The sequence below is a fragment of the Amphiprion ocellaris genome, chromosome 13, assembly GCF_022539595.1.
Source record: "Amphiprion ocellaris isolate individual 3 ecotype Okinawa chromosome 13, ASM2253959v1, whole genome shotgun sequence".
NCBI classification, from domain to species: Eukaryota; Metazoa; Chordata; class Actinopteri; family Pomacentridae; genus Amphiprion; species Amphiprion ocellaris.
In genome coordinates this window covers 1,672,560-1,695,287 of record NC_072778.1, presented here as the reverse complement: position 1 = coordinate 1,695,287, position 22,728 = coordinate 1,672,560, and the positions used below count along the sequence as shown (strand labels likewise).

Genomic DNA, 22,728 nt, shown 5'->3' with positions numbered 1-22,728 from the left:
AATATGTTTGATATAGAGTTGGCTTTAATAGAAGCTTAATGTTGAAAAGTCATCTCTTGTCTGAGCCATTTCTATGCTATACTGTTTCCTGGGGCTTTCATTTTGAGATGTGACATTTTAAAATCATTAGTTTTTAGCAATGTTATCACTTTATATCATCACATTCTCTGATATAAATTTTACAGTAGTAAACTATTTATGAAGATTACAGTACAAACAGTAAAATAACAGTATATGGTACCAAAATACTGACAGTAATATACTGTAAGCATAAACTCTAAACAACATAATATTGTCATATTTTTTACAGTAATAAACTGTTGTTGTAGGATACGGTAGGTTTACTGTAGAATAACAGTGTCCTGTTGCTGCTAGCTCTTTACTGTAAATTTACAGGGAAATTTCTTAGAGTGTACCATTAAACTCACCTTTTAGGTCTACATTGGAGGGTTTTAGAGTAGAATATTACGCCAAACCATCATTTAGGTCTACATTTAAGGTGGAATACTCCTTTACACCAAGATTTTTTGGTCTACATTGAAGAATTTTAGGTGGAATATTCCTTTGAACGAACTTTTTAAGTTTATGTTCAAGGATGTTGGGTGGAATATACCATCAGACCAACCTCCAAGGTCTACATTAGTGAATTTTAGGTGGAATATACCATTAAAATCACCTTTTAGGTCAACATTGGAGTATTTTAGGTGGAATTTTCTTCCAAACCATCTTTTAGTCTACATTTAAGGATGTTTAGGATGGTATATTCTTCCAAACCAACTTCTCAGGTCTACATTTCAGGTGGAATATTCCTCCATACTAACTTTTTGGTCTACATTGAAGGATTTTTTCTAAACCACCCTTTGGGGGTCTATATTTGAGGTTTTAGGTGGAATATTCCTTTTAACCAGCCCCTCAGGTCTCTTTGAGGATTTTGGATGGAATACTCGGTTAAAGCAACATTTTAGGTGCATGTCCAAGGATTTTTGGTGGAATGTTCCTTTAAGGTGGATGTGTGAGGACCTTGGAGGTGGAATACTTCCTGAAACCAACCTTTTAGGTCAACATGCAAAGATTTAAGGTGGAATATTCCTTTAAACCAACCTAAATTTCATGTTTTGATCATTATCAAGTGAGAAACCTCAATCCAGACTCCTCATAATGATGTTTGAGATTTATGCTGCTGTTATTTGTTTAGTCCAGACTAAATGACAGAAATCCACAACTGTAATTTTATTTCAGGACTCGGTTATTAAATGTCAAAACAATCCATGTGACTCTAAAAACTCAACAGCTTTACAAACTCTAAGATTAAACTCTCCACAAGGATCCAAAATAAGTTGGACTTCTACATGAGAGCTTTAATTATTCTTCATCTACTTCCTGAAAAGTTTGGTCAATAAAAAAGACAAAAACTAATATTTTCAGTTGAACTAAAGACAGACTTTGTGATTTTTCTGCTCACATGTTGTGTTGTTGTAAACTTCCTCTTTCAAATAAATATCCTCCTAACCCCCTGGAAACCAGCGTTTGTCCTGTTTTTGTGTTGCTCCTCGGCGACCCTAGACAGCCAGGTCCTAATGTTTTTTGAGCAACACACCATACTATGACGTTTTTACAATGATGGTTCTACTATGGAACCAGTTTGACATGTTCAGGCGTTCTTTGTGTGAAAACTCAGAGATTTCAGGTATCAGAAGGTGGTTTTCAACTTTCTTTGTTAACTTTCTGCTTCAACTTTAAACTAAATTTCCTTCACTAACCCAGCCCTCTGGACTTCCAGGAAGCTGTGTTCCTATTGGCTGTCCAGGTGGCTGCTTGGTGTTATCAGGAACACCTGAGCAGCTCAGTGTCTTCCTGCTTAATTTAGCTGCAGACAAACATTTCCTCTGTTTCTCTTCACCAGTGAACCGGGTTTGGCTCCCTTGCTTTAGTTTGTTCTTTAGGCATTGGCTTGCAGCTTCCAGCAGTAAAATCGTCTTTAATGGGTTTCTTGGTGTGTTTTAGGGCTTTGTACTGGATAGTTGTCTTGGTAAATGTGGTTCTTTAGCCACAGTTAGCACATGGTGTTAATGTGTGCAGTAATTAGTGGATTTGATGCAGCTGAGTTGTGTCTTTATCTTGGCTGTAGTGAGTCTTTAGAGGTTTTTGGTCAGACACATTCTGTATTCTTGTTTGAGAACCAGCGTTGGTTGTCCAGAAGGTAAGAGCTCCTGTCCTGATTCTCTGTTCTCAGAGGTTCTCTGGTAGGCTGCAGGAGACTTTAGCGTTTGGGTTGTACTAGTTTGGTTTTGTATGGTTTCATTTGGACGACTATCTTGAGGCCACTCCATGTGGTTTAGTGAGGTTTTCTGTAACAGTTCTACATAGCAACCTGCAGCAGAAGAGACTTTGAGAGTTTTTAGGAAGTTCTGGAGAGCAGACTTTAGAGCAGCAGAAACATTTGTCAGCAGTTTGAGCAGGAGAAGGTGAGCTTCAGAGTAGAAATGAGACAGAAACCTTCTTGACCCGTGTGGTGAGGTCCTGTACCAAGAGTTTGAGCAGGTTGTGAAGAGTCTGTAGTTCTTTGGTCTGAAAGCACAAGAAGAGTCGACTCATAAAGGAGAAAACAGGAGATATTGTTGGTTCTTCTGTCGCTCTGCAGTTTCCAGTTTCCTTAGACTGAATATCAAGTTTATATTTTAAATGATTTCCCATGTGAGCCCAAGAAGACTTCAATAAACTCCCTCCATCCCCTGGACACAACATACTTTATTACCATGTTAAATCTTTTTGGTTTTTTTATGTTTTTGAGTTTTAATCATAGTTTTAGCATAGTTTTTTCTCTTTGCGTGTTTAGTTTTGTCATCTGTGTGAAAGGTGCTAAACAAATAAAGTTGAATTGATAAACTGAATAATTGACTAACTCATGATTGTGACAACAGAAGTATTTTCATTGTGATTTAAGGGTTTGTTTCATTTTTAAGGTTGGGGTTAAAATCTTTACAGAAAAAAAGATTAAAGAAATAAACTACATTTTTTAAAAAAGCAATTAAATCAAAGGGGAAAAACGTTTAATACAATAAAACTTTTAAAAAGAAAATTAAACATTAAATACAATTAATTTATCTTAAACAGACAAAATATTTAATTAGATAATTAAACAGAAGATACAAAATATGTAATTATAAAATAAAAATTTTTCAAATATTAAACATTAAAGATGAAATATTTTCATCTTTAATGTTTATATTTTAGACTATTAAGCATTTTAAAAATTCAATTAACAAGAATATTAAACATTTAAAAAAATACAAAACATTTAATTAGATTATTAAACCTTAAAAAGACAGAACATTAATTTAGAAAATTAAATGTTTAATTAGAAAATTAAATCTTAAAGACAATAAAACTTTAAATAGGAATCAAACAGAAAATACAATGAAGCATTTAAAAAGAAAATTAAACATTAAAAGGAGGTGAAACATTTAAAAGGAAAAACAAAGATTTAATCGAAAAATTAAACATTGGTAAAGAAAAGGAAATTTTTCAAACAAGCCGATAAAACATTTGAAAAAACAACAAACATTAAAAAGACAAAACATTTGGAAATCAAAAAAGACATTAGAAAAGAATTAAAGGTGAGAAAAGAGCAAAACTAAACATTTAAGAAGAATCAAACGAAAGGCAAAACATTTGAAAAGACACCAGTTAGACTTTAGAAGATCAAATTAAACAGAAGAGACAATAAAACGATCAAAAAGAGAAAAAACAGATAAAGGTGTTCAAGCGTTTTCTCGTCTGCAATGAAAACATCAAGTTGTTTCTTCAAATATTTCCTCTTTCTATGTTCTTGGTTTGATTGTGGACAGATTTACTAAGAACTCATTTCAGAAAACTGATTTCCAGATAAAGTCTACTAGTAGTTGATGGCACTGATCAAACTAATGTTACCTTCTGATCTCCACAATCTTTACTGTTCAGTGAAGAGAATCAAAGTTTGTTGAGGATTTCTAAAAAACCCACAGGTGAAGGTCTGAGAAGAACTCAGATGGATGATCTAAATGTGAAATCAAGACTCATGGTCACAAGTTTTAAGGCTTCTGTTAACCAGAAAGTTCAAACTAACAGAGAAGTACTGAGAAACTTTTGAAACTTCAGTCCTCAGACTGTCTGAAGGTTCAAACTAACAGAGAACTACTCAAGAACTTCTAAGATTTCAGTCCTCAGACTGTCTGAAGGTTCAAACTAACAGAGAAGTACTCAAGAACTTTTAGGTTTTCAGTCCTCAGACTGTCTGAAGGTTCAAACTAACAGAGAACTACTGTGGGACTTAGAAAATTTCAGCCCTCAGACTGTGTGAAAGCGCAGGTCCTGAGGACTCGGGAGGTGTGGAGGCTTTGGAAAGTCTTGGAACTGAGGGTTCCACCCTCCAGAACAAAGGCTGAAGCCCAACCTCCTGAGAAAAACGGTCGAGTTGAGACCCGCGTTAAAAAAAAATTCGAAAACGACAAAAAATAGATGATAAATGCGCAAAAAAAAGAAGAATTAGTATCTGAGCAAGTAGCTCAGGAGGATAAGAAGAGGACTACCAAGTGGAAGGTCGCAGGTTCAAGACCCGCCACCGGCAGTTTTCTTTCTTTGTCTTTGTCAATCTTTTGATAAAACTTAAGAAGTGTCTGGTCTTGAACCAGCGACCTGCAGCTCCATAGGCAAATCCTTAACTCACTGAGCTACAGATCAGATACAAAGAAATAAATTCGTCGTCCCTTTGACATCGTAGTTGCTGAAGTCACCACATGGGTGGAGCCAAGGCGGAGTCTGGGTGGAGTCAGGGCGGAGAGTAGGCCGGGAGGTGGGTGGCGGCCTCCCCCCTCTACTCCCCCCACCACCCACCACACCTTCCCCCGCCTGACGAGTTCTTCGAGTCTCCACGAGTTCTTCGAGTCTCGACAGGTTTTCCCCAGTTTCTGGAGTTTCCACCAGGTCCGAGGCAGAACAAGTTGTCATGAAGAGGTGTTGAAGTCGGCCAGGATGGACTGACTTTTTATAGCGACTAGAAGGAAGACCACTAGAAGAGCAGGTCTTTAACCACCATCCATAAAATCCATGGAGTCGCTCCAGAGAAATGAAGGGAGGTCAACTTTTATCAACCTCCATCCAGATGTTCAACTTCATATCTTCACTTGGACATTTTTAGCACCACAAACCTTTAGTATCACACTTTATTATCATTTATAAGGACTTTAATGGAATCCACCAGCAGATTTACTTTTTGTTGAGAAACTTTATTCTTGTCGTTGTGGGACTGCAGTATTTAAAACTGTTCTTTCTATTTGACGTCATGTTTATTAGTTTTAGTGGAGAAAGTTATTTTAATTGTCCATTAGTCCCTTAAAAACCAAATAATAAATTGGATTAGTCAAGAGCTTTAAATTTCTTACTTTGTCATATTTTAAATATGACAAAAAAATACAAAAATAAAGCGTCTTGAGACAATTTGACCTGTAACTGGCGTTATATAAATAAAATAGAATTAAAATTGTATGTATCTTGTAATGTTGGATTAATTCAGCCATATATGTTGGAAAACACATTTTCTTTGTCCATTAATCTGTTGATTGTTTTCTGCACTAATTCATTCCTTGTTTTGGTTTATAAAATGTCAAACCCAAATATATTCAGTTTACTGTCATAAAAACCAAAAAGATTTACATTCATGATGCAGGAATCAGGCAGTTTTTCACTTTTTATCTTAGTTTAGTCAGAAAGATAGTTGATAATGTGTGAATTGTTGCAGCTTGTGAGCGGTAAAATGTTTTAATCTTTGGGGCCGAGTGTCAGAAAACATTTAGAAACCAACATCAACAAAACACTCAACAAACATTTGAAAAACTGCACTTTAACATCAATGAATGACACTGAAGTTTAATCTCTACATAAATGAGACTGAGTCTGGATGTGCTGCTCTGTCATTAACTCCTAAGTTTAGGGAAAGTTCAAACAAAAGAGGACAGTTCAGATAAGACTTGAGAATGAGCTTATTCTGAACAAACATCTCAGACTTTCTGAGCTTCAGCACCTCTAGCAAGATATTTTAACAACAAGCAACTCAAGAGATCCAGAAGTTGGAGAGACTTAGCTTTAGCTGAGCCAAAGAACATGTGTGACGCTAACCTAGCAAACATTTCAGACTTTTCTCTGTGAATTCTGAGAAATAATTTCCTATTTAATGACAGAGCTACACATCTTAACTCAGTCTCATTAAAACAGACTCTAATTCAGTGTCATCCATCCATATTAAAGTGCAGTTACCCAAAATGTTTGTTGCATGACCTCCAACAAAACCTGTCCAGGTAGAAGGCCACTTTGACAAACAGGAAGTGGAAGATTCCAAGCAGATTTATAGAAGGGGGAACCGGACTGTACTAAGTGTGGTGGAGTATAGAGGGGTGTTTTGTGGGTTTTTAAGGGGGATCATGATTATTAGTGAGACATTTGGAGTAGATATTCATTTGCAGTAAATTAAAGTATTTAAAATCTTGGAGTTAAACACAAACTCTAACAGAAAACTTTGTTGATACGTTTTTGTTTTGTTTACAGATGTTAAAGGAGTTTTATTCGTGACGTATAACCAATCAAATCACTCCAGAAGACAGAGCAACCACAGGTAGATAAAGGTTCAGAGCCAAAGTAGTGCCATTTTTAAATGTATTTATTACCGTAAATCAGTAAAAAATAAAATACTGATAATCAGTAAATCAGTCAGCCCACAATTACTACAATTCTACAATGTATGTCTCTTTCCTTTGACTTGTTATTTGTACAATATACAATGTATATGATGCCATTTTTTCATAGCAAAGGCTGTACTATGATGTTTTCTAAGAGACATGCTAAACTATAGGCTTTTTTAATTGACATATTACTGTGACGTTTTGTTGTTTTAGTTTTTTTGTTGTATTTCAAGAATTTGAACAGTTTTAAAAATGACTATACTTTAACTTGTGCAATGAAATATTCTATGGCATTTTTTAGATGACATATTATACTCTGATGTTTTCTTGAATAACATAATATTTTGACAATATGCTGCACTATGACAGTTTTTGAACTACATATCATACATGACAATTTTAGGCAACATCCCATCATTTTGCGCTTTTTGAACCACATAATCTATGGATTTATTTGCCGACATGCTGTACTATGAACTACAGGCCATACTATGTTATTCTTGAGTAAAGTATACTATACTTTGACATTTTCTGAACTACATCCTATACTATGACGTTATACACAGATGTGCTTTGGTTACATGTTGATTTATAATCTAGGTTTTTTTCTGTTTTGTTTTTTGATGGCATTACCACAGACCTGACCGTGAACACCATTGACACCCACCTGAGGGAGACGCTGTCTAAGATCTCAAGGCTGCTTGGTCGTGGTCTTTCTGGTCCTGCTCCAGAACGCCTTCATCAACTACATCTTCTATTGAAGAGGCCCTCAGATGCTGCGATCTCTGACCTTCGGGAGGAACTGCTACTTTCACTCTGTAACGAGACGGTGGTTATTTTAAAGACCCAGCTCCTGGTGGCTTTGAGTGAAAGTTTAACATCCATCAAAACAGAACTACAGACAGTTAAATCTGAGCTGTCGGTCAGTATTTCAAACATCACGAAATTGTCTAAACAAACTGAAAAAATCGGTCTAAAATTTTTAAAAAAGTGTTCAAAATGCTTTAAATTGATTCAAAATATGCCCAGAATGGCTCAAAATTCATCCAAAATGATCAAAATTGACCGAAATGACTCAGAAATTGGTCAAAATGACCCAAAACATTGGCTAAAATGTCAAAAACTTGTTCAAAATAGCTTAAAATGGTCCAAAATGTCTTGAAACTAACAGAACTAAAATGATAAAGATTTGTCCTTATTTACTCAGAAATGGTCGTAAATGACAAACACCTATTCAGACTTATTCAGAACCTGCCCAGCAGGTGTGGATTAACCTGCCCGGTAGTTTATCGCCCAACAAGAACCCAAATACCAACGTCAGCTTCATTGTTTTATACCAGAACTGCTCGTTTTGGACAAATTCTCATCAGTGTGGACGACTGCTGGTTGTTTTGGACACATTTTAAAACACTTAGGACAGAGTTTGAGTCATCTTGTTCAACCTTTGTTGTCATTTTGGACGATATTTTGCCACATTGGGACAATTTTGACTCAAGTTTAAATCGTCTTCATCATGTTTTGATGTTTTGAATTAAATTTTGATGTCATTTTGGAAAAACGTTTATTATTTTTGACGCATTTGAAAACATTTAGGACAAAGTTTGAGTCATGTTGAACAAACCTTTGTATTTGGAGTCAGTCTGGAGTCATTTAGGGCAATTTTTTGTCATTTCGTACAAATCATTTTTTAACATATTATAAATAATTTAGGGCAAATTTTGAGTCATCTTGTTCAAATTTTGTTGTGATTTTGGACAATATTGTCATATTGGGATGATTTTTAGGTGATTTATTTTTGCCATTTTGCCATATTGTACAACTCTTAAGTCATTCTATTACATATTTTTAGTCATTTAGGACAAGATTGATGCATCTTGAACACATTTTGTCATTTAAAATCAGATTTGACTCATTCCAAACACATTTTGGACAAAAATGTGTCATTTTGGATAAATTTGGAATCACTGAGAAAAGCTTTTGCCTCATTTTGGTCCAATTTTGAGTCCCTTAATCAATTTTTTGTATTTGTAGTTGGTCTTGGGTCATTTAGGACAAATGTGACGTCATTGTGGACAAATTTGTGTCATTTTAAATGAATTTTTGAGTCATTCTTGACAGATTTGAGCCATTTTGGACAGTTTTGGAGTCATTCAGGGCACTTCAGTTTGTAATTTGGACAGATTTCAAGACATTATGACCAACTGGACAAGTTTTTGTCATCTCAGAAAAACTTTGAGTCTCTCAGAACACATTTTTTGGATGAATTTAGAACTAGAGTTAATGTTGACTTTACCTTGTTGTCTGAGTTACGGGTTTTGTTACTAAAATACAAAAAGTTTTGAAGTCCAAAATTAGCATAAATGTGTCTAAAATGACTCAGAAATTGTTCAAAAAGAGAGAAACTCATCTGAAATAACAAATATTTGTTCAAACTGACTTCAACTTTAGCCCTAAATGACTGGAAAATTCTCCAAAAAATACATAAAGATTATTGAGATGTGTGGAAAATGTGTTGAGAATAACTAAAGTCCATAAAGACAAAAAGCCTGTCCAAAATTATTTAAAATTTGTCCAAAAATCAACACTTTGTCTTCCTTTAACATTCAAATCAGTGTGATGTAGGGTTAATGTAATGTGGATTAATCCGCCGCCGAAAATAGTCCCCAGCAAATGTACGGTCCTGCATGATTTAGGTGATTAATTACCTTCTTTCTTGAATTGAAACCATATTTCTGAGCATAGTTGTCCCGATCTGTGCTGTAAATTAGTTTATTATGTCATAGGGCATTATTTAAAATATATTTTTGCTGTTTTTATTGTATTTTCAGATTATTTTGCTGCTGTTTAAGTCTTTATCTGAATAGTTTCAGGAAGAAAATTCAGTTGAAACCTTCATTTACTGACATATTAGCTTCATAAATGTCCTTTATGTGCACGTTTTAGCCATAAATGCACCAAAAGAATCACCAAAGGTCCCCGACAAATTTACTACGAGATTTAGGTGATTAATTAGGTCCTTTTTTTTGAAAATCAAACTATATTTCTCAGCATAATTGTCCAGATCTGTGCTGTAGATTAGTTTATAAATCCATAGTGCATTTTAAATGTATTTTTGCTGTTTTTATTGCATTTTAGCAGGTTTTTAGCTCTAACTGCACCAAAAGAATCACCAAATGTGGATTAATCCGCCGCTGAAAATAGTCCCTAATAAATGCAGCGTTTGAAGGAGAATCATTTCCTCCTTTTTAAATAAATTAAATCACATTTCTAAGCCTTATTTTGTGTTGTTGTTTAAAAATTACTCACTAAAAACAGAATTATTTCCATTTAGAGGTGAAATAATAGTTAATTGGTTCCACTAACTAATTAATTTCCGGTGTTTTATTAATAATATTTACTGATTCTGCTATATGTTGCTGCTGTTTTCATGTTTATTGTTGCTTCTGCTTTATATTTTCCTGTTTCTTCAAGTGGATTCATTGATTGTGAGGCTTTTCTAATGAAGTGGTTTGTATTTATGGGGCCCCTGGAGGCCCCCAGCAGCAAGTTCTGGTCCCTGGAGCGTCCGGTGTGGCCCAGAGGGTCTCAGCTCTGGAATTATTCACATTTTATCAACCAGAAAGCTGCAAACAGCTGATTAAAGGTGCAGAATTTATCTTAGCTCCTCGGTCCGTTTATTCTGTTTATATTATTTATTTATTATTTTTTCGTTAATCCGGTAAAACGACGTTAAATCTGATTATTTATTTCATTTTGTCCGCCCTCAGACGCTGCAGGAGGCCCCCGACGGAACACCGGAGCCTCCCGGAGCTCCAGCAGCCGGTGGAGGCCGCGGAGAGGCGGCCCGGAGAAGGAGCGGAGCGCCGCGGGGAGAGCAGCCGAGGATGAGCGTCGATCTGCGGGAAGCTTCAGGTCTGAGAGCCGCTGATTTAACCGTGGAGCTTCAGCAGGTATTTAATGTTTGATTTATTTTACTAAAATAAATAAATGTAAGTAATATTAATAGTAAATGTTAGTTAAACGCTGCGGCCTGTTTAGTTTGTTTAATTTGGATTCTTTTAACTTTAAATGCGTTCAATTCTCACGTTATTTCCGCTCATCTTAAAAAATAGAAATATATATATATTGTTCAACTATAATAATAATAATAATAATAATAATAATATATAACACTATAATTCTAATGATTTCTATCTTTAAAAGAATGAGGACACTGTCATTGCATTATTAATAATAAGAATATTAATTGTTATATTAATAAGAATATTCTTGCTATCGTTTTCTTCTTCTTCTCATTATTATTATTAGTAGTAGTACACAGGTTGTATTAAATATTCTTTAATTTCAATTGTATTTTTTTAAACATACAAATGTGAGTTTTGTTCATTTCTATAATTATTAATAATTTTTTTATTCATTAGTATTATTATAATATTAGTATGCAGTTACCATTATAAGGTGTCATATTTATTCATTTTTAATACAACTATAATTTTAATCAATTATTATTATTATTTATAGCTCAGCAGTATATAGTTGTATTTGTAAAGATGAGCGGAAATAACGCGAGAACTCTTAATGAGTTTCTCCTTTCTTTTAAATTGTTTAAAATGATAGTTTTATTTAAAATGAATAAATATTAGAGTTTATAATGGTAACTGCATACTACTACAACAGTAAAAATGAATTAATAATATTAAGAATAATTGTAGAAATTAACAAAACTCACATTTGTCTGTTTATATAATAACAATAATAATAATAATAATAATAATAATAATAATAATAATGAGAAGAAGAAAAACAATAGCAATCATATTATTATTAATGTAATAATTGTCATTATTATTAATAATAATAATAACACAATAACAGTCTCCTCATTCTTTTAAAGATATAAATAATTAAAATTATAGTTTTATTTTAAAAAAGTCTAATATCAGATCTAATAATAGTTGATAAACCTCCCTCCTATTAGTAATAATAATAATAATAATAATAATAATAATAATAATAATAATAATAATAATAATAATAATAATAATAATAATAATAATAATAATAATAATAATAATAAAAGAACTAACATGATCTAATATATCTAAATTATCTAAATCTAAATTAAAGTTTAATGTTTTTCAATTTCACTTTATGAAATACTTCAAATTAAATATGTTCAGTTGCTTCTTTATTTCTTGTTTTTATTAATTTTTTTTCTCTTATTTATTTAAATTTTTTTTAAAAAAACTGTTAAACTTCAGATTTTTTTCCAACACATGTATAAAAAGAAAACGTTTCTTTTTTTCTCCAATTCATTTCTTTTTATTGATATTTTTTTTCCAAATCTGAACACAGAAAGTACAAAGTCTGTCATTTTTTCTTCCCTTTTCTCAGTCGAACGTTTTTTTAGTGCATCGATCCTAAAACGATGAAAAAATAGATCTAAGAAGAAGAAGAGGAAGAGGAGGAAGAAGAAGAAGTGCTACATAAGGAGATGATGAGGTAAATCTGTCCAGGAAGAAGAAAACCAACAGATGAACGGATGCAGTGAGAGAAACAAACAAACAGCACACCTTATTATTATCATCATCACTATTTACACAGCAAATGCATAGAATACTTTCCTTTTTTTACATAAATACCTACATTTTCCCCCAAAAAACACAAAGAAAAACCACTGGCAGAGTGAAAACCACTGCAGGTTTCAGGGAAAAACAACCTTCAGTCGGTAGAATATTCAATATTCCAACAAATCTCCTCAAAATCAGCAGAAAAATGAAGTTTCTGAGTCTAGCTGAGGCACAAAACCCGATTCATCCGCCACTGAAAGTAGTCCCAACATTTAAGAGATTAATTAGCTCCTTTTTAGAAACAAAAATCATAATTTAAGCTTCAGAAATGTCCTTTAGGTGTCAGTTTTATTGTAGACACAGAAAAATCAGAGGTACTGCAGTACCAAATCTGGATTCATCCGCCAATGAAAATAGTCCCCAGTAAAAGCATAATTCCTGCAGGATTTAGAGGATTAATTAGTCAATTTTTAGAAATAAAAGCAGATTTTTCAGCCTAATTGTTGCTTTCCAGAGCTGCAGAGTTTATAAACCACTGTGATGTGTTTTAGTTCTGGATTATTACTTTTTTGTGGCAATTTAAGTCTGTTTTGTTGCCGTTTTAAAGTTTAAAAATGGCTTAAAAATGCTGAAACCGTCATTTATCTCTAATTTGTAAATAATAGTGATGAAATGTCACCATATAGGCTTCATAAATGTCCTTTATGTGATAGTTTTTAGTGTAAACGAACAACAAAACCAAAGGCATGACAGAATCAAATGTGGATTCATCCGCCGCTGAAAATAGTCCCCAATAAAAGCCTCATTCCTGCAGGATTTAGGAGATTAATTAGCTCATTTTTTTTTAGAAACAAAACCACATTTTTAAGCCTAATTGTTGCTTTCCAGAGCTGCAGAGTTTAAAAACCACTGGGACCTATTTCAGTTCTGTATTATTCCATTTTTATGGCTTTTCAAGTCTGTTTTGTTGCCATTTTGAAGTTTAAAAATGACTTAGAAATGGACATTTCTATCTTAATAAATTTAGATTATTCAGTTAAAATCAGTTTCCACCTCAAAATATTGAGAGGAAACTTTCATTTATTTAAAATTTCTAAATAAAACTGATCAAGTTTTGACACATTAGGTCCATAAATGTTCTTTATGTGCTGGTTTTAACTGTTCGAAACATCACAATGTGGATTCATCCACCACTGAAAATGCTTTTTTTAAAAAAATGAAACTGATTTGCAGGAACTATTCAACCTCAGCCGGTTGATGAGGTTTGTTGAGAAAAATACTGAATATTTCCAGATGTATTTTCAGGTTGTTTTTCCTTCACAAAGAGTCACAGGTTCATCCAGCAGGGAGCAAAGACGTTTAAATAATCAGCAGAACCAGCTAACCGCTAACATTTACCAGCTCCGTCAGGAATAATATTCTGTTAATTAATAATCTATAGGTAATAGAAATCAAAGAACTCTTCAGAGATGCTGGTTTGAGCTCCAGAAACCCTAAAAGTGTTTTTTACTGCAGTGTTTTAAGCATTTACCAGCCAGACAAACGACGTCCCTCAACCACAACTAAAACTGTGAAAATTTGAATTTTCAGACATCTGCAGTTTAATTCTGATTAATTCTAGTTCAAGAATCAGTTCAGTTTGTGTCGGTTCAGACTTCGACATTTAGTTAAAACACTGAGTTCTGTTAAACTTTACGACTGAATTTTCAGAATTTCAAGTTTTTTCACACCTGGGAAATTCACCATTTGATCAAAACATCTAAATACTGGAACCTTGTCTGGTCAAACTTTAACACATCAGATTCTACTGATGTTAGAGCCTCAACAGTTGGAGAAATGTGGACCAAAGACTGTATTTTAGTACAAATATGGATCCATCCATTTACACTCCCGATCAAGGTTTTTACACTTTTTTCCCATTTTCAAGAGCCACTAATTAAAATGTTGGCCTCTGCTGGAGCTAACTAGTAACTTAGATCTGCTGGAAACTATTCTGGTTGCGTCTTCACCAAATTTCACAGTTGTAGGAGTTTTATTTTTGGAGATATCAGCCCTTTAAAAAGGCTTCACGGGTAAAATGGGGGATTTTGAAGATGAAAACACAAAAATTCTCAGTTCTGAAAGCATCTGAAATTCTCAAAGTTCAGCCAAAATGTTTTACAGAACTTCGTTTTGGGTCCCAAATAAATAAGTAAAAGTAAAGTGAATCCCAGATTAGTCATAAAGACATCTGGAATATCTGGATTTAATACTGAACCAAAGCCCAGAGAACTCAAACGTCTGATTGGTTGAAATATTGGGTTTCTTCTCTCTAATTTATATTTAGGATCGTGAGCTAAAAATAGAGTTAAACCGTCTGGTGAAGGATGTCAAGACTGCATTATAAGTTTAGTTTTTGTCTTAGGCTGTGGTTTAGGTAAGTCAGAATCACTTTCTAGACTCTTGGTACTTTATTTGTGATTCTAAGGAGTCAAACTCAGCTGAGAAATGTTAAAACCTCTGAAGGTGTTTCCTCAAAGACTCCCTGAAACATCTGGAGTAAAAACAAAAAACACGTCTGGTGCATGAAGAGAGATTTTAAGCCAGTTTTTTGGATTGTTTAGGGCGACATGGCACAAAAAAAGAGGAAGTTTGACTGCTTAGAAAGACATTAGAGGTCTTTTCTCGGCTGTTACAAACACTCTGCAGAGTTTATTCTAGAGCTCAGTTGAGATGGAAATAACCCCAGACAGAAGCTGTTTGACAGATTTTAGCTAGAATTTTTCTTTAATTTCGCAGTGAAACATCCCTCCAGTTCTTCCCTGCTGGACCAACCTGGTTTTTATGTTTCCGTCCCGTTGGTTTCTTTTCGCTCGTCCCTGCAGCTCCTTGACTTTAATCCTCTCAGTTTCAGCTTCGTTTGGCACCAGAATCAGCCGTCCAGCGTTCAGTCAGCAGCCGCCAACACATTTTCCTCCCGGAAGCAATAAATCCTCATCTGTCCTTTTTTGAAACAATCCTCCCTCGCTTGGTTTATCATCGTCTGTCTGAGGACAGTTCAAGACGTCCATCCGTCCTCGGAAAGGTGAGCTGTCGACTTCTGGGAGTTTGTGAGTGTTGTATTGGTGAGCGTTGTGTTGGAGTTTGTTAGCATCGTGTTAGAGTTTGCTAGTGTTGTGTTGGTGTTTTTTAGCATCGCATTGGTGTTTGTGAGTGTTCTGTTGGTGTTCGTTAGCGTTATGTTAATATTTTTGAGAGTTGTGTTGGAGTTTGTTGGCGTCTTATTGGTGTTAGTTAACGTCTTGTTGGTGTTTTTGAGCATAATGTTGGTGTTTGTTAGTGTTGTGTAGATGTTTGTGAGCGTCGTGGTGGTCTTTGTTAGCATTGTGGTGGTCTTTGTTATCGTCTTGTTGGTGTTTGTGAGCGTCGTGTAGATGTTAGTTAGCATCGTGTTGGTGTTTGTTCGTGTTTTGTTGGTGTTTCTGAATCTCTAGTTGGTGTTTTTGAGCATTGTTTTGGTGCTTGTTAGCGTCTTGTTGGTGTTTTTGAGCGTTCTGTTTGTGTTTTCAGGTTTTCTGCAAGTTCTGATGTCAGTTTCCTCCAGAAAATGCCCTTTAAAAAGTATTAAAGCCTCAAATTTGATATTTTTTATGTGACTTTACCAGGAGATGTTAAATCTGTCGGCTGTTTTTATTTGCTAACTTTTTTGTGCATCTCTTCTGCTGCTTATCCAGGTTGTGTTTAATGAAAAATTAATTATATGACTAGAAATTATTGTCTCTTTTAGAGCCAGATAAATGTCTAGATCTTTCAGTTTGACTTTGTTTTAAAGAAATTCTGCAGTTCTACTTTCAGTAAAACATTGCATTAAAAGTAAACTTTACTTCTTGATGAGTATCAAAAAAAATCTGCCTCAGATTTGATGACAGATTTGGTTCTGCTGCTAACATTTGCGAAGCTGCTGTGGTGCATCTTTTTCTTGTTTTGAACATGTAAAAGGCGCCTGAACGCAGCTCTGACTTTGACTTCATGGTGGTTGTTGTGTGTGTTTGTGACAGTGCAGTGTTGTGTGGCGGCTGGGCGGCGTCCTCGTCTTCCTTTAGTCCTCGCTGATGATGTCCACGTCCTCACCGCTGGCCTGCTGCTGCGTCGCTGCTCTCCAGCGACTAACGTGTTGGCTTCCCTTCCTCTTCTGCTGAGCTTCGGGCGACTCTTCCTCCAGCTTCTGGCGCTTGTGCTTCGTCCGGCGGTTCTGGAACCAAACCTTGACCTGCACAAAGACACACAGGTGAGTGTCAGTAAATAGTGGTTCAAGGAAAACAGAAAAGACCGTCAGATTTATAACTGTCTGACATCCCTGATCGTGTTATTGAGTTGAATTTGCTTTCGTCTAAACATGAAAAATATGAAAACTTTCCTGAAAGGAAACTAAAAGTGACCAACAGTCACCTGCCTGAAATTCTCATAGTATTTTATATAGATTTTGTCAGATTCAAATCCCTAATATGGAATAATACAGGTAAATTCACACCATAAATGCCTCTTTAGGGTCTTAAATTGACATCAAAGCCAATAATAATGATTTTTTTCCCCATCCGGCTGCACGATAAACTTTTAAATTAGTCATGTTAGGTTCCTTGATTTGTAAAACTGTAGGGTTTGCAAATGTACATCTAAATGAGCAGTTTGGAAACAATTCCAAAATTAAAATAAAACATTTTGGTTCAAAGAAAAGGTTCACGAAAAGAATATTTCTCCAGCTGTTGAGCATGGCGGTGGAATCATCATGTCTTTAGGCTTCTGTAACTGAAAACGTCTCTAAACCCACCCTAATAAGCATGAATCTGACGGAAACCAATCATTTGTAGCGAGAAGTGAAGCTTTATTTCCATTTTATCAGGCAGCACAGCAGCACTTTTCATCTTTTCTTTGGCGATAACGCTGTCAGAGTGACATCTGTATCTCAATTACACAACAACTTCCCGTCCCACGGAGAGGATCTGATATTAAAGCATCACCTCAGGCCTTTGGGAGTATTTATCGTGTCGATCTGGATCCCATCATGCAGATTTAGGGCCTGACTGATTGTGCAACGTGAGCTCTGAACCAGCGGGACGAGTCCCGACAGCTCTGCGTGTCACAGTCGTGTTTTACCAGCGAGGAGGCTTTAAATCACGGCGAGGCTCGTACACATCGATTCTTATCACTGACAGCAGTACAGTAGCAGTAGTAGGAGCAGTAGTAGTAGTAGTAGCAGTAGTAGTGGCAGTAGTAGTAGTAGCAGTAGTAGTAGCAGTAGTAGTGGCAGTAGTAGTAGTAGTAGTGGCAGTAGTAGTAGTAGTGGCAGTAGTAGCAGTAGTAGTGGCAGTAGTAGTGGCAGTAGTAGTAGTAGCAGTGGTAGTAGTAGTAATAGCAGTAGTAGTAGCAGTAGTAGTGGTAGTAGTAGTAGTAGTAGTGGCAGTAGTAGTAGTAGCAGTAGTAGTGGCAGTAGTAGTGGCAGTAGTAGCAGTAGTAGTGGTAGTAGTAGTAGTAGTGGCAGTAGTAGCAGTAGTAGTGGCAGTAGTAGTAATAGCAGTAGTAGTAGCAGTAGTATTGGTAGTAGCAGTAGTAGTGGTAGTAGTAGTAGTGGCAGTAGTAGTAGTGGCAGTAGTAGTGGCAGTAGTAGCAGTAGTAGTGGTAGTAGTAGTAGTAGCAGTAGTAGTAGCAGTAGTAGTAGTAGCAGTAGTAGTAGCAGTAGTAGTGGTAGTAGCAGTAGTAGTGGTAGTAGTAGTAGTAGCTGCTGCTTGAAGGTTTCCAGTCATAGTACTCAAATTGTAAAGGCTCCTCAGGCAGCATCAGAGCTTTAGGGTGCTTTCACACCTGTTAGTCCGCTAGAGTGGTTCGTTTGGACCCAAAAGTTGTTACAATGTTGCTATTTTCAACTGGTTCGGTTCGCATTCACACCAGTGTTTTCGCAGTTGAACCTACTCCAATGAATGTTATATCTCCCCCCAGTCATTTGGCGGCACTGTTTACAAAACAAGGCGTTTAAGTTTGTCCCCTGTTCATCGTAAACACAGGCTCTCGATCAAACTCGTGTGGAGAATGTGGTTTAGCTAGCGCGAGTTTTTTTGCACCTCCCAAAATTCCCTGTGCAGGTTGCTACGGAAGCTCCCGTAGACCAAAAAGTCTGCTGCGCCATCAAGCCGGTCCGAATGGAGACAGGTTTGTGTTCTCACCAGGAGCGAACCGAACTGGAGTTCACATAGAAGCGGACCGAGACCACCTCCCGAAAGTGGTCTCGGTGCGGTTCGTTAGTCCAAACCAAAAAAATCTGGTATGCTTTCACATCAGCCCAAACGAACCGTACTTGCAGGTGTTGCGGACTCCAGTCCGCTTTAAGCGGACTAAAAGACGTAGGTGTGAAAGCACCCTTAAAGGCTTTTTAGTAGCAGCTCAGAGTCTTTCTGTTCTTATTTTTGGGGGATTTTCTTCATTTTTCTGAGTTGGAGACATTTCCAGGGTCTTCATCGTGCTGTTGAAGCCTTTAGTTGGTTTTAAAGATGCCGTCGTGTTTGCTGCTATTTAATAGAATGCCTTCTTCACTCTCTCAGCCCCAAGCATGATGATTCCACCACCGTGCTCAGCAGCCGGAGAAATTTTCTTTACGTAAACCTTTTCTTTCAACCGAAAAGTTTCAACTTTGAATTTGTTTCCAAAAAGCTTGTTCAGACGTACACTTGCAAACCCTACAGTATTATAAATCCTATCACTTACCCTAACCTGACAAATTTAAATGTTTGTCATGTCAACTGGTCAAGTTTGAAAATGGGTTAAGACCCCAAAACACATATGTATGGTGTGAATTTATGTGTTACTAATTATGGAAAATAACCTACCTAATAGAATAATACAGCTACAACCCTACAGTATTATAAATCACAGAACCTAAGCTGACTAATTTAACGCTTATAGTGTCACCGGCTGAAACGCCAGCCCCATGCATGATGATTCCACCGCCGTGCTCAGCAGCTTTAGAAATAGTCTTTTCTTGAACCATTCTCCCAACCAAAAAGTTTAATTTTAACTTATAACTCGTATTGGTTTCCATTAGGCTTCCTCCAGATGGTATATTGGGAACTTTGCAGGAACAAAAACAGAAGTACCACTAGTCTTATTTAGAATGTTTTTGAGTATGTTTTCAAAACTATGTTTGAGGAAAGAGAGAAAAAAACACAACAGCACATTTGAAATAAACATTCTGTTTTCCAGTACAGAAACTGGATTGTTTTTGCAAATTTACCAAACAGGTTTAGACGCAAAAGTATTATTAATCAAATTTGTGTCCCTAATTTAGATATTATGTGGTGATGAAACGATCATTTATTAAACGGTAAACAGATAAATGTGGAACTAGAGACGGGTTAAAGCGGTGACTCAGCTGCCTCGGGAGGTTATCGTGGCTCTGAAGCAGCAGCAGTTTGTTAACACCGACTTGGATCTCCTTCAGGAACGCACATCGCTGCATCATTATTGCCTATAAAAGTGCGCTGATTGCAGAAAGCTGTGATTTATGTGTGATTAATAACCGCTGACGGCTGACTGATGGATTACTCTCTCTCTCTTCCTGTCTTCAGTTGTGAAATCGGCTCATAAATAATCGTGGATGATTCACGACGTTTCACTGGCGTCAGGACTCGTATCACCGCGGCGACCTGATGACAAACACCGTCCATCACTCCTGAGAAAAGGCGGCAGGGAGCTGACTAACCGTCGACTCATCCCTCCCGCCATCGTTCCCCTGATCTGGATCTGAACCAGCCGCCTGAAATACAGACTGACGTCAGACAGACCTGGTTTTATCCTGGAGAGGAAAAGCAAACGCTGTTCACACCAAGAAGCGATACGAAACACAAAGGAACACCGTCTACAAGAAAAAACGGTGTCTACACGCAGAAACACCTTTAACACCTTCTACCAAAATTCATGATGATTTTTTTTTTTTCAAAGAAAACCTTTCTGGAGTGTTTTTCACGGCCTCCTTTACATTATTTCATCATATGGCACGTTTTCACAACATGTTGAAAAATCACATTTTTTTTCGACATACTATACTATGGCATTTTGTTGCGCCAAAATTCATGCTGATTTTTTTTTCAAAGAAAACCTTTCTGGAGTGTTTTTCACAGCCTGCTTTACATTATTTACCTCTAACCCTCTACCTCTCTACCTCTTCTGTCCCTCTCAACCCACCCGGCCAGCAGCAGATGGGTCCCCCCACATAAAGAGCCAGGTTCTGCTCCAGGTTTCTTTCCTGATAAAAGGGTGTTTTCCTGCCACTGTCTCCTTAGGGCTGCTCTGGGGTTCAGGCATATGGGTTCTGTAAAGTGTCTTGAGACAATTTGACTGTAATTGGCGCTATATAAATAAAATTGAATTGAATAATTATTGGTTACAAATGCTACTTTCTCAGTAATTTAATTATTCAATAATTTGTTAATTATAGAAGATGTTATATTCTGCTTTCATACATTTTTATTTCGTCATTCATGAACTCGATCACGTTGTCTGGAAGTTTTACATCGTGTTTATCCATCCATTTATTTTAGTACGATATTAATCAGCCAACAGTTTGTTTTTCCTTCATTCATGGATGTCTTCTCAAACAAATCGTCTTGTTTTGTACAGCTTTTGTTTTTGTTTCTGTTCAAAGATCAGATTATTTTAATATTTAATTCTAAGAAGTTGCGTTCCAGCCTCGTCCTCCCATCATGCCCTGCTCCTACGTTGCCCATGATGCCTACCTGCGTCTCGGTCAGACACAGGCCGCTGGCCAGCTGCTTCCTCTCGGCTCCGACTACGTAGTGGTTCTTCTCGAAGGCTCGCTCCAGTCGCAGCAGCTGGGAGGGCGAGAATGCCGTCCGGATCCGTTTGGGTTTCCTGGAGAACGGACCGTGAAGCAGCAGGTTCTCTGGGCTGCTGTCTTCCCCTGCAAACAAACAAGCAGTCAACAAAGTCGTCAACATGTGTTGAACAGGGCTGCAGCGGGCAGTTATTTCCATCATCAATCCATCAGTTGCTTCTTCCACAACCCAAACTTTTCCAGAACATTTAAAAGATTGTCTAACATGACTGAAACTAGACCAAAATAATGATCCCTTCGGCAAAAATTACTCAAAATTTGACCAAAAATATCTTAAAATTAGTCCAAAATGACAGAAAATAGTAAAAGTCCAAGATGTTCACAACCCAAAGTTTTCTAAAACAACTAAAAGATTGTCAAAAATGACTAAAACTAGACCAAAACAATACCTTCAACAAGAATGACTCAAAATTTGTCCAAAATAAGTTAAAGAGTTCAAAATTACAGAAAATGGTGAAAACATGGACGACTGTTTCCTGAAAGTCCAAGATGACCAACATCTTGTCTTGTCCACAACCCAAACTCGTCCAGCATGTTTGAAAGACAGTCCAAAGTAGGCCAAAATAGTAACTAGAAAAGCACTCAGAGAGTGCAGTAGTCCACAAAGGCTGAAAAGTTTGAGGTATCATTTCCAATGGATGAAATCTTTAATAAAAAATGACCTTGTGCTTAGCACAGGCATGTGTTATGAATGTGCATGTTATGTATGAATACCGAGTGCGTGTAAATCACATTTTGGACGACATACTAAACTATAACGTTTTAGTGACATTTTGGACGTCAAACTGAACTATGATATTTTGGTGAAAAACGTTTTTGCTCCAAAATTCATGATGATTTTTTTTTCAAAGAAAACCTTTCTGGAGTGTTTTTCATGGCCTCCTTTGCATTATTTCATCATATGGCACGTTTTTACAACATGTTTGAAAAATCGCATTTTTTTTCGACATAGTATAGTAAGGCGTTTTTTTTGCGCCAAAATTCATGATGATTTTTTTTTCAAAGAAAACCTTTCTGGAGTGTTTTTCACGGCCTCCTTTACATTATTTCATCATATGGCACGTTTTTACAACATGTTTGAAAAATCCAATTTTTTTTCGACATAGTATAGTAAGGCGTTTTTTTTGCGCCAAAATTCATGATGATTTTTTTTTCAAAGAAAACCTTTCTGGAGTGTTTTTCATGGCCTCCTTTACATTATTTCATCATATGGCATGTTTTTACAACATGTTTGAAAAATCGCTTTTTTTTTCGACATAGTATAGTAAGGCGTTTTTTTTTGCGCCAAAATTCATGATGATTTTTTTTTCAAAGAAAACCTTTCTGGAGTGTTTTTCACGGCCTCCTTTACATTATTTCATCATATGGCACGTTTTTACAACATGTTTGAAAAATCGCATTTTTTTTCGACATAGTATAGTAAGGCGTTTTTTTTGCGCCAAAATTCATGATAATTTTTTTTCAAAGAAAACCTTTCTGGAGTGTTTTTCATGGCCTCCTTTACATTATTTCATCATATGGCATGTTTTTACAACATGTTTGAAAAATCGCATTTTTTTTCGAC

At 36.1% G+C, this 22,728-nt stretch overlaps 1 protein-coding gene and 1 long non-coding RNA gene across 2 annotated transcripts; one reads left to right on the top strand and one right to left on the bottom strand.

Annotated features, from left to right (window-relative positions):
* The first annotated feature begins 7,042 nt into the window (after nt 1-7,042).
* Nucleotides 7,043-12,286, top strand: LOC129350372 (uncharacterized). Its single transcript, XR_008603748.1, has 2 exons — nt 7,043-10,663; nt 12,108-12,286. It is a non-coding gene; the product is annotated as an uncharacterized LOC129350372 (long non-coding RNA).
* Nucleotides 12,287-15,390: 3,104 nt separating this feature from the next.
* Nucleotides 15,391-21,318, bottom strand: LOC129350369 (homeobox protein EMX1-like). Its single transcript, XM_055016724.1, has 2 exons — nt 21,046-21,318; nt 15,391-16,532 (listed from the first exon to the last, which is right to left on the bottom strand). The coding sequence occupies exons 1-2, from the start codon at nt 21,304-21,306 to the stop codon at nt 16,362-16,364; spliced, it is 432 nt and encodes a 143-aa protein (XP_054872699.1). The 5' UTR covers nt 21,307-21,318; the 3' UTR covers nt 15,391-16,361.
* Nucleotides 21,319-22,728: the final 1,410 nt, after the last annotated feature.

What these genes read in the sequence shown, in the direction of transcription:
- LOC129350369 (XM_055016724.1), bottom strand. Translation starts at nt 21,306, where the DNA reads ATGATGGAAATAACTGCCCGCTGCAGCCCTGTTCAACACATGTTGACG. An exon ending in TGTGTCTGACCGAGACGCAG is followed by an intron (nt 16,533 to 21,045) that starts GTAGGCATCATG and finishes GTCTTTGTGCAG; the next exon opens with GTCAAGGTTTGGTTCCAGAA.